At 38.5% G+C, this 16,980-nt stretch overlaps 1 protein-coding gene across 2 annotated transcripts; it reads left to right on the top strand.

The window, feature by feature from the left end:
* The first annotated feature begins 258 nt into the window (after positions 1 to 258).
* On the top strand, positions 259 to 12,536 carry ZNF24 (zinc finger protein 24). Of its 2 annotated transcripts, none has more exons than XM_032245322.1 (4): positions 259 to 370; positions 4,056 to 4,557; positions 4,811 to 4,958; positions 6,977 to 12,536. In XM_032245322.1, exons 2-4 carry the CDS (start codon positions 4,138 to 4,140, stop codon positions 7,513 to 7,515), a joined length of 1,107 nt encoding a protein of 368 aa, XP_032101213.1. In that variant the 5' UTR covers positions 259 to 370; positions 4,056 to 4,137; the 3' UTR covers positions 7,516 to 12,536. The 2 variants fall into 2 exon arrangements, with proteins under 2 accessions (XP_032101213.1, XP_032101214.1); XM_032245323.1 differs by having other exon boundaries at positions 287 to 380.
* Positions 12,537 to 16,980: the final 4,444 nt, after the last annotated feature.

Below are 16,980 nucleotides of genomic sequence, written 5' to 3' on the forward strand. Positions count from 1 at the left end.
TTTCATTCTTTCTTGCAGGGGATTACTGAGAGGATCCACAAGATAATGCGTGTGAAAGGGCTTGCGAAACCGTAAGGACTATCTTAATGGCAGAGTTCTCTCTTTTTTTCTTTTCTTTTAAATGGTCCCGATGACGCTAGACTGTTCGAGAGGCGCGAGGCCAAGCGCAGCCTCAATGCGGTCATTGTCGTGGGCCGCCCCTCCCCCGCCCGGGGCGCTTCTCCATGGCAACGTGGGCTTCACCTCTCCCCGCCTCCTCGGGACCGCAGACCGGAAGCAGCCCGCGCCGGGGGCTTCTGGGAAAAGGCTTCTTAGCGGCGTTTCTGCGTCTGCTGTGGACAGCGAAGCTGCTGCGGTTCCTGAGCCGGAGGTTTGCGCCGGTGTGCGGGGACGTTATAAGTGGGAGGGGGACACTGGGCTAGGGTATGCGGCCGTCTTAGCAGGAGCCGGTGGGGAAGCCTGCCCCGGACCTTCCTCAGCTTCCCGAGAGGCGCGAGGAACAGGCCGCGGCCTCCGCGCCTAGCAGTTATGGGGCGGGGAGAGGTAGGCGGGAGCGGGAGGCCTGCTTGGGTCTTCGGCATCTGCGGAGAGTCCTCTGACCCTCTGTGTCCTCCGAGACCCTCACCTTCCCCCTCCCCCACTGGCCGGTTTTGTTCTATTTCGAGGCCCTGGCGTATCGCGGAGGGTTCTGGGAGTCGTGTTGGGAGGAGGCGGGAGTGGGGCGGGACTTGCGCGGGGCTGCTGGGATCTGTAGTCCAGTCGGCCGCGGGCGGAAGTACTATGCTTCCGACGCTGTTGTCACAGGGTGGCCTTTTGGTCATCTGAAATCCGCTGTCCTGAGTGCTGGGAAGGGGGGCTAGAGGACGTTGGGCCTGGGTCGGGCTACACAGGGGTCAATGCAGCAGTGAGGTGGGCGATCACCTGGGACCAGGTACCCTCCCCAAACGTTGTCGGTACCGTGGACAAGTAGTATGCGCTACAATGTAAGAGGAAGAGAAATTTGTGTAGAAATACTTGAACCATTGATAAGCAGGTCTTGGAATAGAAACGAATGAGTGTTGGCTAGACCTTATTTATAAGGCCACCACACTCCAGAATATTTAATTAAACCAGTATATATTATTTGTCTGATAAGGGCTTCTCTGATTCAGTCTTCATCTTGCTTGCGAGTTACAATAAATTTTTTTAAGTTGTTATTGTTCAGATTCTGAGCCCTGAGTATAAATAAATAGAGTAGGCTGAATTGCTTGTTGCTAGTATGTGACGTGAACAACAGCTCGGGCATGATAGTGCAAATAATAAAGGTCCAGGAACAGCGTACAGTTTTCCTGAAGGTGGAAGCTGGGGAGTGAGTCATCCAGTGTAAGGACAAGACACTGGACCACTGCAAGAAGTTAAGGTGCTTATGTGAGTGCCTTTTCTTAATAGAATTTTCTGCGATTAATGCCTATCATTATAAATATAAATGTACTTATGGTGCGATGGAAGACAATATTTACATATTATGTGCAAGATAATTTTTCAAAATTATGTTACGTTTTTCACATATGATCTTTTCAATATTATGTGATCTGTTACTTAGCAAGTGAACATTTTTTCACATATATTTTAAGTCCAAGGAGTTCTTAAACACCTTAAAAATATTTAAGTTTTTAAAAAACATTTTGTAAAGAAAATTTTTTTAAGCACGTAATAATAAAGCGAATCTTCCTTTTGAGTTGACCTGTGTGTGTCAGGAAACACCAGTCCTGAATTGCAAATAATGGGTTCCATGGTCAGGCACATTTCGAAAGCACTGAAGTAGTCTGGTTCTTAATTGGATTCTTCTGATTATTGGGTTTGTTGTCTTAGTAGGTCATGATTGGCAAACTTTTTCTTTAAGGGTTCATATAGTAAATAAGGTCATGAATAACTTACCGATAATGCTACAGTCTGAGAAATACGTTAGGCTATTTCATCCTTGTGTGAACATCATAGAATGTACTTACACAAACCTAGATGGTGTAGCCTAGTACACATTTAGGCTATCTGGTATAGCTTGTTGAGCCTAGGCTACAAACTTGAACAGTATGTTACTGTACTGAATGCTGTAGAGAATTGTAACACAATGCTAAGTATTTGTGTATCAAAACATAGAAAGGAGAGAATAAAATATAGTATAAAAGGTTTTTTAAAAAAAACATATGCCTGTACAGGGCACTTACTATGAATGGAGCTTGCTGGATTGGAAGTTGCTCTGAGAAGTCAGTGAGTGAGTGGTGAATTTGGAGGCCTAGGACATTATTGTACACTCCAATAGACTGTATAAACACTGAACATTTAGGCTACACTACATTTATTAAGAAAACATTTTTTTCTTCAATAATTAACCTTAGCTTACTGGAACTTTTTCACTTGTAAACTTTTCCTTTTTTTTTTTTTTTTTTTTTTTTTTGAGTTGGAGTCTTGCTCCATCACTCAGGCTGGAGTGCAGTGGCCTGATCTCGGCCTAACGCAACCTCTGCTTCTCAGGTTCAAGCAGTTCTGCCTCAGCCTCCTGAGTAGCTGGGATTACAGGTGTGCAGCACCATGCCCAGCTAATTATTGTATTTTTAGTAGAGACGGGGTTTCACCATGTTGGTAAGGCTGGTCTCGAACCCTTGACCGCGTGATCTGCCTGCCTTGGCCTCCAAAGTGCTGGGATTACAGGTGTGAGCCACCACATCCAGCCAACTTTTACGTTTTTTTTTTTAACTTTTTTACTCTTTTGTAATAATACTTTGCTTAAAATACAAACACATTGTACAGCTGTACAAATATATTTACATCCTTATTCTGTAAGCTTTTTGCTATTTTTAAATTTAATTTTTAGAGACAGTGTCTCTGTTGCCCAGGCTGGAATGCAGTGGTGCAGTCATAGCTCACTGGAGCCTGGAACTCCTGGACTTTAGTGATCTTCCTGCCTTAGCCTCCTAAAGTGCTGGGATTACAGGCATGAGCCACTGCACCTGGCCAGTTTTTTTTTTTTTTTTTTTTTTGCTTTTGGAACTTTTTTGTTAAAAGCTAAGACAAACACATACCTAGGCTTACACAGGTTCTGGATTATCAATAACATTGTTTTCTACCTCCACATCTTGTCCCACTGGAAGACTTTCAGGAACAATAACATGTATGGAGCTGTCATCTCCATGATAACAGTGCCTTCTATTATACCTCCTGAAGGACCTGCCTGAAGCCATTTTGCAGTTAACTTTTTTTTTTAATAAGTAGGAGGAGGACACTCTAAAATAGTATAGTATAAAAAAGTATAGTATAGTAAATACATAAACCAGTAATATAGTTGTTTGTTATTGTTACCTTTTTTTTTTCTCATCATTCTTGTCTGCTTAGTTACCAAGTTTTATGTACTATATATAACTGTATGTGCTAAACTGGCAAAACAGCAGGTTTGTTTACACAAGCATCACCACAAACATGTCAGTAATGCATTGACCCTAAAACAGCTACAGTGTCACTAGGTGAATCTTGAATTTTTCAGCTCCATTATAATCTTACGGGACCACTGTCATCTATGTGGTCCTTCATTGACCCCAATGTCATTATGTAGTACATGGCTGTGTTAGGTGTTTTTAGGCCATCTAGTCTGTTGAAACTACTCAACTCTGCTATTGTAGTGTGAAGTATGAATAAATACAAATATTTATGGAAACAGTCATGTTAATTTCATATCATTTCCACATGTCATGAGGTATTCATTTGATTTTGGGGAGCTTTATTTCCTAACATATCATTAGGTATTCATTTAATTTTAAGGAGCTCCATTCTCTAAGGCACTGTGGTGAAGACCACAGTCATTTAAAAATGTGAAAATTGTTCTTTATGCAAGTGTTGTACAGAAATGGGCGGCAGGCTAGATTTGGCCATGAAGCTGTAGTTTGCCAACTCTTGGTGTAGGTTATTGGTTGAAGTTTGTAATTCAGTCAAAGAACAAGTATCTTTTACTTCTTTTATCAGTGTAAGTCCAAATTCTTAGGATATTTTTTGCTCATTTATATTTTATATTTCTTGTACCTCAGGAGTACCGTGAAGAAAACGGGGTATTGCCCTGAGGCTTATATTCTGCCTCAGTTGTCCTTTCTTGAAGTATTATAAATCAGAATGTCTGCACAGTCAGTGGAAGAAGATTCAATACTTATCATCCCAACTCCAGATGAAGAGGAAAAAATTCTGAGAGTGAAGTTGGAGGAGGATCCTGATGGTGAAGAGGGATCAAGTATCCCCTGGAACCATCTCCCTGACCCAGAGATTTTCCGACAGCGATTCAGGCAGTTTGGATATCAGGATTCACCTGGGCCCCGTGAGGCTGTGAGCCAGCTCCGAGAACTTTGCCGTCTATGGCTCAGGCCAGAGACACACACAAAAGAACAAATCTTGGAGCTGGTAGTGCTGGAGCAGTTTGTTGCCATCCTACCCAAAGAGCTACAGACTTGGGTTCGAGATCATCATCCAGAGAATGGAGAGGAGGCAGTGACAGTGCTGGAAGATTTGGAGAGTGAACTTGATGACCCTGGACAACCGGTGAGCTTGCTTCTGTCATTTCCTGGGTGAGAAGCACTGGCAACGCAGTAGGGAAAGCTGCTGAATTAATTCCACTCAACTAAGTTAGAATTATGTTTATGCCTTCTCCCCCATTCCCCTACCACTCCCTGTTATCTGTGCTTCTTTGCCATTTAGGCCTCTGCAATATATGTTTTATGGGGTTTCTCTTACATGTTTTTAGTTCTGATTCTCATTAAAATTCTTTCTGTGAATCAAATCTTTCTGTTTCCAGGTTTCTCTCCGTCGACGGAAACGGGAAGTGCTAGTAGAAGACATGGTATCTCAAGAAGAAGCTCAGGGATTACCAAGTTCTGAGCTTGATGCTGTGGAGAACCAGCTCAAGTGGGCATCCTGGGAGCTCCATTCCTTAAGGCACTGTGGTGAGGACCAGAACTCTGTGTGGGCTAGAGGGTGAAATAGAGTGTAGGCCTTTTGTTCAGAACTTTGCTTGCTCTCACTGGTGGGTATGTGGGGGAATCAGATCACTCTCAACCTGATACAAGATCTTGATTTATTTCTCATTAAGTTAATTTTGCTGGCCTCAGACCTTTTATTCCTAGACATTAACATCTTCAACCTTTTCTTCCCTTTCAGTCTCCTTCCTAAAAAGACTTGCCCATGTCAGGCTAGCATTTGCCTTACTTTGAGCTAGCACCCACCCACAGACCAAGTCCCTCTATTTTGCATTCAGTATTACTTGTCATCTGTTTTCCATCCTTTTACTTTCAGTCTCCTGCCTAATTCTATTGGTACAGTAAGCTTACTGAAGCCCCTTCTGATCTCTTTGTTGTGCATCACTGAAGTCTTTCTAAATATTTAACTATTTCTGATTTTCTTCAGCTCCTACCTAGAGTCATTTTCTTCTAAGAAGCTGCTTTTGTAGAAATGATATTTGGAGTAATTTTTTTCCTTTGTCTAAGTATTTATGCAAAAAAAAAAGAAAGTCTCCTTGGCTATAATATGCTCTAAATGCAGAAAAGCTTTTTTAAAAGCTCATAGTTGTATTAATTCACTGAGACTAGTCTTTCCCAATATGTTGGCAATTAACACCATATACTTATGTGTATTCTTTGATATAGCCCAGTATATTCCTAAAACTGCTGGATTGCTTTCTTATGTTTATGTGAACGAAAATGAAATTTTGTTTGACTTTGCCACTGAATGAGGTCTGAGCAGGTTTTCTTCGCATCTGAGGGGACAGTGCCAGCCAATCAGAGCTTTGGGGATTTGGCTTAAGTCTGCTGAAAATCTGCAGTTTTACATGTTTCATGGGCCATTCTGTGCAATAAAGTTTGAGAAGCGTCATCCTTGCTATATGGGGCTGATATTTTCAACTTCTCATCATTTGAATTTTAAAATGACTTTTCACCCATAAGCCTCTTCCACACTTGGGAATTTCTGTTTCCTCTGTGCTGTTTGTCTCCACTTAATCTTCACACTCACTCCTCTGTTTTTCAAGTCTCCAAGCCTCACTAACCCCCTCTAATCTTTCATTCTCTCTCTCTTAGCCTTATCTCCTGACTTTATCTTTTTATTAATTATTTACTCTTTTCCTCTTTGCTGAAAGCAGTTGCTAACCCTGTATGAACTGTATCTTAACTCCTTAAGGCATGAAGTTTCAGAAAAGTCTTAAATTACACTTGTGTTCTCTCTGCCTGAATGGGAGTGATGGTACCATATGTTTGTAATTCAGGCTTTTCTTTCATTGGACACATTTCACCGAGGCTTAGAAATAACCGTTTTTCTAAGTACCATGAGAAATACCACACAGGGCAAGCTTCTTTTATTGGAAAACTTTCATTTATTAGGGGCACATTGAATTTTTATGTCATATCTTTAGTAAACATAGGCTGCCCCCAGCTTATCATTGGCCCTTCTTGTCAAGACTCCTGTGTTCTGCTTTTAATCTGATATTGACTGTGACTTGACTTGTCTTACTCATTTCAGAAATAGCCACTTTCTGGCATATTTTTTTAATGTACATCTTCATATTTTGATGTGATTTCTCATTTTCTCAAAGCAAAAGAACATTATAATGATTTTCTAATGGCCAATTTTATTTGATTTTTATTTGTACAAAGTTTTATCCATACCTAGCCACATTACTTTGTCTCCCTAACATCTTATAATCTACTGTCTTTCTGCCCTTTGTTTTCTGACTACTATATATAAACCACTTGACTATGTTTTATTCAGATAGAATCTCTTATATCATGATGTTATACTGTTATTTCAGAGGAATTTCATTTTTTTCTCTTTTGAGAGTAGGCCTTAACACCAGTTTCAGAGTGGTTTATAGATGTGTGCAAGCTATTTTAGTTCACTAAAAAAAATTTTTTTAGGTTCCTTTTTCCCTGAATAGATAATGAGTGATATTTACATTTTCTGTTTATTTCAGATGATGATGGTAGGACTGAAAATGGAGCACTAGCTCCAAAGCAGGAGCTTCCTTCAGCAGTAGAATCCCGTGAAGTACCTGGCACTCTCAATATGGGTGTTCCTCAAATTTTTAAATATGGAGAAACCTGTTTCCCCAAGGGCAGGTTTGAAAGAAAGAGAAATCCCTCTCGAAAGAAACAACATATATGCGATGAATGTGGAAAACACTTCAGTCAGGGCTCAGCCCTTATTCTTCATCAAAGAATTCACAGTGGGGAGAAACCTTATGGATGTGTTGAGTGTGGGAAAGCATTCAGCCGAAGTTCCATTCTTGTGCAACACCAGAGAGTCCACACTGGAGAAAAACCTTACAAATGTCTTGAATGTGGGAAAGCCTTTAGCCAGAATTCGGGGCTTATTAATCATCAGAGAATCCATACTGGGGAGAAACCTTATGAATGCATTCAGTGTGGGAAATCATATAGTCAAAGCTCAAACCTTTTTAGACATCAGAGAAGACACAATGCAGAAAAACTTCTGAATGTTGTGAAAGTTTAAGGAATTGAAAAAAAAAGAATCAGCACTCAGGTCTTTTTCTTCAGAAATGAAGACAAAATTTAAAATATGAAATGATAAAGAATAGTTTTTTCCTAATTGACTGTCAGAAAATCCACTGGGAAATGTAAAAATCTTCACTCACCATTATGATTTTATCTTGAAAGAAATGGTGTCGTACCTGCCTAGAAACTGAAATTTTAAACTTAATTCAGGTCTTAATGCCTAAATTTTCCATGTGATGTTTATAGTCTCTATTACTTTTCCAAATAATGAACTACTTGATTCTTTGTCCCTTTCTTGAAAGTTTCCTTTAAGACAAATAACATTATTTCTGCATTGATCATTGAAATGTTCTTTATAAGGATATATTACCTTATATATTAAAAGGCAATATAGGAATTACAAAGTCTGAAAACTATTTTAAATCATCTTTTAAAAAAATTTACCCTTGTTTGCTTTTACCTAATTTGAATATGCATTTGAGAAAACAGAGGATAAAGTGGCTAAACGCCTCAAAATGAGCCATAAGATCTCAGATAAGAAGTGTTGGTAATAAAACCTCAAAAAGCGAATGGGACATCTAGATTGGGGAAGATATACAAATACTTTGATCTTAGAATTGAAGTGTATCAAGAATTTATCTAAATGTATTCTGCCTGCAGGAAAATTCAAAAGCTACTCATCCTCTATAATTCGGAGTTATCTTACTAATGAAAATAATGTTTTTCCATATATTATTAAAAAGTATACAGTCTAAACAATTTTAAAATAATGAAGATAGAAATTATAGCACTGGGGAAAATTTTGTAGTGGATGGCAGGGTTAAAGGGCAAATGTAAACATAAGGGTGATGGTCTGTCATGGCTTTTAGAAAAAGAGATGAAGATTGAATTCATCATTATTTTGCCTTCATCTTTGTTAAGGACAGAAAATTCCCTAACAGGTGGACAAGTATCAGGTTATCTATTTTTTATTCCTTTGGTACAAAAGGGTTGAACACCAGGCTAAAAAAGCAGCCATGCATTTATTAAACATTTTCTACCGACAAGGCACTGTGCTAGGTACTGTACTTCTACCATAAATAGGTAGGTATTTCTTCCACTGTAAATCATAGGGGTTTGGTACAAAGCTGTTTTATGTAAGTTAGCCTCTTCCCCTTGTCTGAGCATTCCCCAGGGGAGGTCACCTGTAAGGTTCCCAGAACTGTAGTTCTCTTACCAGGGTGTTGTATTTGGAGGGGGAAGAGAACTTGGCTCAAAGAGCTAGCCAACTCTCCAGTGTTCTTCAGAGGTGAGTCCACAATACTGGATCACAATTTGGTAGTTTGTAAATCATTTTAAAGAACTAATCAATCTCTAATAGCATTGAGGTTGTACGTACATGTTAAGTTGAATGGACTGTTCTATTTAAAAACATAAACAACTAGACTATTAACAACTAGTTTATTAACTATCCTATCAGAATTGAATTATTTTTTTTAATTTTCAGTCTTAACACATTTTTTAAAATGTATTAAAGTAATACATTGTAGTAGTAGGATTATATACTCCTTGGCTGAGAATCCCAAGTACTGTGGTTCTACTGTTCAGTGGAAAACTCTGGAAGTTAAAATATAGAATATGAGAGAAGGCTTTTCTATAATGGGCATCATTGTGTGGAAAATGGCCCATGTGAATACAAATACTTCCTAGTTCAGAGATTTTGGTTATATCTGGTGCTAGGATCAAGTTTAAAAACGGAAGGTGAGATTTTGCATGAGCCTATTAAAAAGCATAGTAATAAATGCAAGGCCAGCTGGTGGAGAAATGAGGCAGAATGGAGCTTGTTTATAGGTTTTCTGATAACAATTATAAGAAATGTGCTTTATAGATTAAGATTTATTGAAGTATAAATATGTAGTAATGATATAATGTATTTTAAGTTATATAAGAAAATGTAGGGACTTTTGTTTGGGTCTTTTTGTGGCTGAGGGGAAACAAGTCAATGTCCAATAAAGCTATAAACTCCTCTGCTCTAAGATAAATGATGAGTTGATTTATTTATTTATAACTGTCTTCTTTCCAAGTAGGTTTTGAGGTGGCATATTTGGAAGACAGCTGGGATGACAGAATTCTTGTATCAGAGTAGGTAAGAAGGGAGTAACTTCTCAATGGCTGTTATGTCATGCTTTTTAAGATCGTATATACAAGGAAGCTTCCCTGTGATAGATTCGTCATAAATACCAAAGACACTTGGTAATGTGAGTGTAGAAAAAGTAGTATTAGGGTTGGCACATACTGTTTTTGTCTTGTCAACTCTAATATCTGTACATTGTTCAGAAAGGATTCTGAGGCTAAGGTAAAGCTCTGTGGGAAAAGGGACTGGACCAAAAACAAAAAACAAAAACTGGATGGTGGCACATAAGAGGAGGAAATAAGATATGTACTTTCTATCTCTTGTTAGGCTTAGTCCCCACTAGACAAATCGATTTTAAATAACTATGTAGTAATTTTAAAATTCCATCCACACATTCATTTACACCCACACAGATAGTCATAGAAATTTGGGGGAGTGCCTAGTTTCTGATGTGGTGATGTGGCAAGTGCCAAGCAGTGGCATAGCCAGAACATCTGTTTGGTTTTGCAAATGAGCAGTCATTTTAGGTCATGCAGACTGCTGATATCTGCCCAGTAGCCACTGAGTATTTGCTGGTTTTTTTCTTCTGCCTTTCTTGGAGGTTAAGCTCCCTATGGTCATACCCAGCTGGTACTTGATCTTTAGCAATATGTCTCATATTCATGGAAATTGAAGGGAGGGTTACATGTATTGAAATAATCTGCATGCCAGGCATTGGATTAGACACTATACCTGTCTCAGTTACATTTGTAGACTAGGAAAGCAAGATTCAGAGATCATGTGGCTTGCCTGTCACTGATTAGAGATAAAACTCAGATCTGGCTGGTTTGGTAGACTCCAGGGACATAAGCACCATGCCATGGGTGGTGACTAGTAAACCTTTATAAATGTGTGTTTATGGTTAACAAATGTGAAAGCTATTAAACATTGCTGGTTTGAATTTTTTACAGTACAGAAATGTAAAATTAAAAAAGGATATTTCCTTTCACAGTGTTACCCAGAACTCATAATAATTTGGTTTGTTGTTCTTCCAGATTTAGGCATATACTTATTTAATCAAAAATGTGTTAATAGCTGACACCTGTGGTTGCTGTGCAGGCACTGTTTTACATGCATTATCATGGATTAACTCTTAATTCTCAGCTACCATATAAAGTAGGAATAACCCCATTTCACATGCACTACACTGAGACATGCCTCCTCTCCCCCTACATTGATGAAGACATTCTTTTTTCATAACTATATGCTATTTCTGTTGCATAAATATCCTTTAATTCCCCCATGGCTTGATAATTAGGTTCTTACAAAGGTATAGTTAACATTCCTGTACATGTATTTTGCTACTTGTGTGGGTATTTCTGTAGGATGAGTAACTAGAAATTTATTGGATCAGAATGCACATTTGCAATTTTGAGAAATACTACCAAAAAGATTTTATCAATTTACAACTCCATCATTAGTAAGAGTGCCTGTTTGCCTACTGTCCTGCCAACGCTGAATCCTTAAAAATTTTTGCCAATCTGAGAGGCTAAATTTCTTTCTTTTCTTTGAATGTTAATGAGGAGGAACATCTTTTCATGTTTCTTGGCCATTTGCATTTCCTATTATGAATTGCTTTTGCCCATTTTTCTTTTTTAATTATGAAAGTCTAATGACTATCCTCTCATTGTATAAAACATAACAAAACTTTGAATAGAGAGACCCTTTTCTCCATTGCTGCCGACACATTCCACTTACAGTTTAACATACATCCTCTAGTCACCTTTCCATACAAATATATAGACACACAAAAACACTTTTTACATAAATAGGATCTCATATTCCATAGCTTGCTTTTTAAAATTTTGGTTTCAAAAACAGATAACAGGTCTTTAAATTTCTTTAACGGTTGAATAGGATTGAATATTATGAAAATGCCATTATTTATTCCCTTAATTTTTTTTTTCCTCTCACTATTACATTGCCAAAGTAAACATCCTATTCAGATGTCTTTGTGCATGTGTGTGAATATTTCTTTAGGCTGGAGTCCAGTAAGATGGATTGTTGGGTCAAAGAGTTTGTTCCCTATCTACCTTTAGTCTTCCCAAAGGCCTTCATAACTGTATATTCACCAACTGTATGGAAAGTATTCATTTCCTCATATAACCATACCTCCACTTGATAGTTTTTATCCGTTGGGCTAAAAAGAAAAAAGAATCCCTTCTTATTTTGCATTTCCCTGTTACCAAAAATGGTGAGACTGGGGTTCTTTTCATGATTATTGGCCATTTATAGTTTTACTGTGGATTGTTTGTATCTTTTACCTGCTTTTTATTGGGTTATGTGTGGATATCTTTTTTGTTCAGCATCTCTTTCTCCATCTTCTGGTAACACAACCCTTATTTATTTGTGGGGAACCCATTCCCTGTGGTTTAGGTGAGCACATGACCAGGCCTGGCCTCCTGAGTCCCATAGCTTCCTAGCCACAGTGATTAAAGAATGGGTATATAACTTAAGCCAGGCTAAGGAGAGCCCTCAACAGAACTTCTGCTGGAACTACTGGAAAGAAGGCTTTATGGTGATCCCAGGAACCAAGGACGATGTAAGCCTGAATTTGTGCCATATGGAGAGAGTCTGTCTGGGGAGAAACTTGGATGCTAACAGAAATGGAAAGAGAACTAAGTTCCGATGTCGTTTTTCTGGAGGCCCTAGATCCAGCTGTGCCTAAAGCCTGCCCTACCTCCGGACTTTAAAGTTTTGTGAGCCAATAAAGTCCCTTTCTTGTTTAAGATAATTGAATTGGGTTTCTGTTCTAATTAATATAGGTTATTTGTATTTTCTTATTGATTTGTAGAAAACCTTTGTAATTTTAAATTTTAGACTTTATGCACTATATAAGTTAATAAAATTAGCATGGCCTTCCATGATCTGGCCTCTGTCAACTTTTGCCATTTGTTACTCTACTCTCCCTATAACACATACCACACACATACACTTTACATTTCAATCGTAACTGAATATTGATGTTGGGAATGTCTGGATGAACAGCTTTTTACACAATTGCCTCTTTGGCTATTCTTTTCTTTCTTCCTCTAGACTCATTAACCTGCAACTTAAGACTAGGGGTTATACTACTAAGTGCCGTACCCATCTCCTACCATTGTTCTTGGGGCATGCCCCTCAAGCATCCCGTGTATGCAACCCTTGGAGCCCTTCCAATGACCTCCATCCCACTCCATGGTTCTCTGGCTCTTTGTTTCATTCTCAGACCTGTGGACTTAAGACCTGAATGAACGCAGATCAGAGCAGCCTCACCCTGTGGGCTCTTGTCTATGGCAGGAAATGTAGCGATGTTCTATGTTACCTGGCACCTCTGATTAATCACATCTCCCAAGATGGAGTTTTCCAAGAGATGTCTTTCAAAATTGAACAAACCATTTTACCAGCTTTTATCAATACATTTAAATGCCTACTCTGGGTCAGGCACTGTTCTGGGATTTATATCTGTTGCTTTGTGTGAAAAACTACATGGCAGTGGAAAACCAGCAGTAAATGAGAAACAGTTTTTTAAAAAGAGCATATTGTATGTCATATGATGGCAAGTAGTTAAGGAGAAAATAAATCAGGAAAGGGATACAAAATGTCAAGAAGGAAAGTTACTGCAATTTAGATAGGTTGGCCAGGGAAGGTTTCATTGAGAAAGTGACACTGGAGAAAAGATAGTATAATGAAGCAAGCCATGAGACTGGAGAATGTTCCAGGCATGGAAACAGCAATTGCAAAGCAACTTGATGAGGGAGCAATGCCTCATTTGTTCAAGAAAGCAAAGAGGCAAGTATGGCTAGAGCAGAATGAACGTGAGGGGTAGTAGGTGAAGCCAAAAAGATAAATGTGGTGACAGTGGCAGGGAGAAGCTGGATCATGGAGGACCTGGTTAGCTATTAATAGAACTTTTCTTTTAATGTAATGGGAGACCATTAGAGGTTTTGAGCAAATGAGTAATGTGACAAGGTGCTGAGAACATCTGAACAAAACAAAATCTCCATCTAGTTTATCTTAATTCTTAAAATGTTACTTTACATATTTTCTTATAAAGGTAATAGGAAAAGTTTAGAAATAAAAATCACCCAAAAAGTCACCGAGTCCATAATTCTAATAACATCCCATTAACATTTTCTGTTCTCTACATGCCTATATAAGTGTTCTAACATCTATATACCTCTCCCCATCTAATTCACACCATTATTTACAACAAATATATATTTAGAAAACAAAAAAATCCGTGTCTATATGTTGGTTTGTTAACCTTATGGCATCCTTCTTTCCTCTGAACTTTAGATCAACTGCTGCCTAAGGCTAATCTCTCCACTGGATCCAAGCTGTCTTCTCACACCTACTCAAAGACATACTCAATCCTCACCTTTTTCACATTATCAGTTTCTTCTGTCTTATGAACTTGTCTAATTAACATATAGATATGCTATTTTTATCACTCACACAAAAACCTTCAGGCCAAGATGGAGTATAGGGATCAGATCTGCCTGAACAAATATCATACAAAATATAGCAGACACAGGCAAAGAATGGGAAGATAGGATTCATGAGAGAGAAAAAAAAAAAGCAAACTTGAATTGCCCATTTACTTGTCTGGGAAGAGGTTCCACGCCACAGCATGGAGAGAGGGGACTCAGGCAGAGACTGGCAGTTTTCTTGAGTTGAGAAGGTGGAACAAGGAGTTCTGGAGGCCAAGTGGCCAGCTTTTGCAGGGCAGAGTACCAGAGAGGAGGTAAGTGCACAGAAAGAGAACAGTGGAGATCTGCAGAGTCCCTCTCAAGTATTCAGTTGAGTACTTACAAGCACATATATGTAAGGCTACCTGAGTTTGGGGAAAGAACTATCCGAAAGGATTAGAGGGAAAAATCACTGGAACTCATGAAGGGACAGGAATGGTATCATCAGCCAGAGTAGAAAACCTCACAATTCATAGAGCATCAGAGCAGTGATTCTCAAGGGCAATTTTGTCCCCCAGGAGAAATTTTTGGTTATCACAACCAGGGAAGATGGGCACTACTGGCATCTAGTAGGTAGAGACCAGAAATGCTACTAAGTAGCCTACAGCTTTTAACAAAGAGCCCCAAATGGCAGTAGTGCTAAGGTTGAGAAACTGGGTTAGAGTATTACAGAGGATCTTGCCTACTTTGTGGAGAAAAATAAACACTAAACACTGTGTAAAAACTTAAAAGCAAGACCTGAGAAGATAAACACATCCCAGAAGAAAGCTCAAGAGTACAATGTCCCTAAATTGGACATGAACATGTGTATGTGTGCGTATTTTTAAAATACCCAACACATAACGAGACACAATACACGTTTGGTATCCAATCCAAAATAAATCATGCAAAGAAGCAGGAAAATAACAATAATATGAAAGATAATCAAAACTGACCCAGAAAAAGACAAATAATTAGTAGAGAAGCATGTTAAAACAATTACAACTTATTTCCTATGATCAAGAAACTACGGACAATATTCAGCATGTTAAGTAGAGAAGGCATAAGAAGTAATCAAATTAAACTTCTAGAGATGAAAACTATAATGTCTGAGATTTTTTTTTTAAAAATGCGCAGGATTAAATTGAGTAAACATAAGAAAAAATTATGATGTAGCAATAGAAACTATCCAAAATGAAAAAAATATAGCATCAGAAAGCTGTATTACAACTTTCAGAAGCCTATGCATAATAGTAACTGGAGTACCCAAAGATGAGGAGAGAGTGGAGACATGGAAAAATATTTTAATCTATGGGATGCAGCTAAAACTACTTAGATGGAAATTTATTGCAATAAAATGCCTATATTAGAATGCTTATATATAAGTGAAATCCATGACACCAGTGTTAAAAGAGATGGGAGGGAGGAATTAGGATTACTTTGTTTTTATAAGGTACTTGTACTGCTTATGAAGTGATACAGTGTTATTTGAAAGTGGACTTGGATTAATTGTGAATGTACATTACAAAATTAAGGGCAAACACTAAAAAAAGTTAAAATACACAAAGAAAGAGTAAATGGCATCATATAAAATGCTCAATTAAAATCACAAGACACAGCCAGGTGCAGTGGCTCATGCCTGTAATCCCAGGACTTTGGGAGGCCGAGGTAGGCAGATCACAAGGTCAGGAGTTCAAGACCAGCCTGGCCAAAATGGTGAAACCCAGTCTCTACTAAAAATAAAAAAAATTAGCTGGGCATGGTGGCATATGTCTGTAGACCCAGCTGAGACAGGAGAATTGCATGAACCTAGGAGATGGAGGTGGCAGTGAGCTGAGATCGTGCCACCGCACTCCAGCTTGGGTAACAGAATGAGACTCTGTCTGAAAAAATAAATAAATAAAATAAAATCACAAGACCCATGAGCCAGCTACTCAGGTGGCTGAGGTAGGAGGATCACTTAGACACTGGAGTTTGAGACCAGCCAGGCAACATAGTAAGACCACATATTAAAACAAAACAACAACAACAACAACAACAAAATCACAAGAGGCATTGAAAGAGTAGAAGACAAAAATAGTAACCAAAAAAAGGGTAACAAATAGAAAACAATAACAAATATGGTAATTCAAGTATGTCAATAATCACTTTGAAATATCAATCGTCGAACTGCATCAACTGAAAGAGATTGTCAGAGTGGATCAAAAAACAATATCCAAGTACATATTGTCTACAAGCAATGCAACCCATTTTAAATATAAAAACAAAAATAGATTGCCAGGGCCCGACCCACAGACCCAGGCTTGCATGATGAATGAATAATGTACACTGACACAGATATTTTGCCTGTCAGTCCGGCTAAGGTTCCAGGCCACTCACCAATACTGAGAAGGGTCTGGTAAAGAGTTAGCAGCCGTGGCCCTAGCCAGCTACCAAAGTTCACATTGATTTAGTACAGATTAAATGACAAAGGTTTTGAGTAATTAACTTTGGTTAATTAATTTTGCCAACACCACCCACCCCCCAGAGAGCAGTTCCCCACCTTTTGTGCGCATAAGATCAAAGGCTGGTATTAGGAACACCTGCGTAAACAAGCTATTTAGATAAACTCCTCTATATTTCTATGTGTTTATGTCCTAAGCTTTTAAGAGAATTCAGCTGCCTTCAGCCAAACCTTTTAATGAAGCTATGCAACCCCTGGGCCTTCCAAGAAATTTTGTAACTATTTCCTATAACTATCTTTTTAATTTTTCCTCTAAAATTTTTCTACCACCTCCCAAATAGATTAAAATAGAACTCCCAAAATAGATTAAAAGTAAATGGAAGGAGAGAGATATGCCATATTATTATTAATCAAATAAAAGTGGAAGCATCTATATTA

Source organism: Sapajus apella, unplaced genomic scaffold, assembly GCF_009761245.1.
Source record: "Sapajus apella isolate SASKATOON/1434 unplaced genomic scaffold, GSC_monkey_1.0 scaffold57, whole genome shotgun sequence".
NCBI lineage: Eukaryota > Metazoa > Chordata > Mammalia > Primates > Cebidae > Sapajus > Sapajus apella.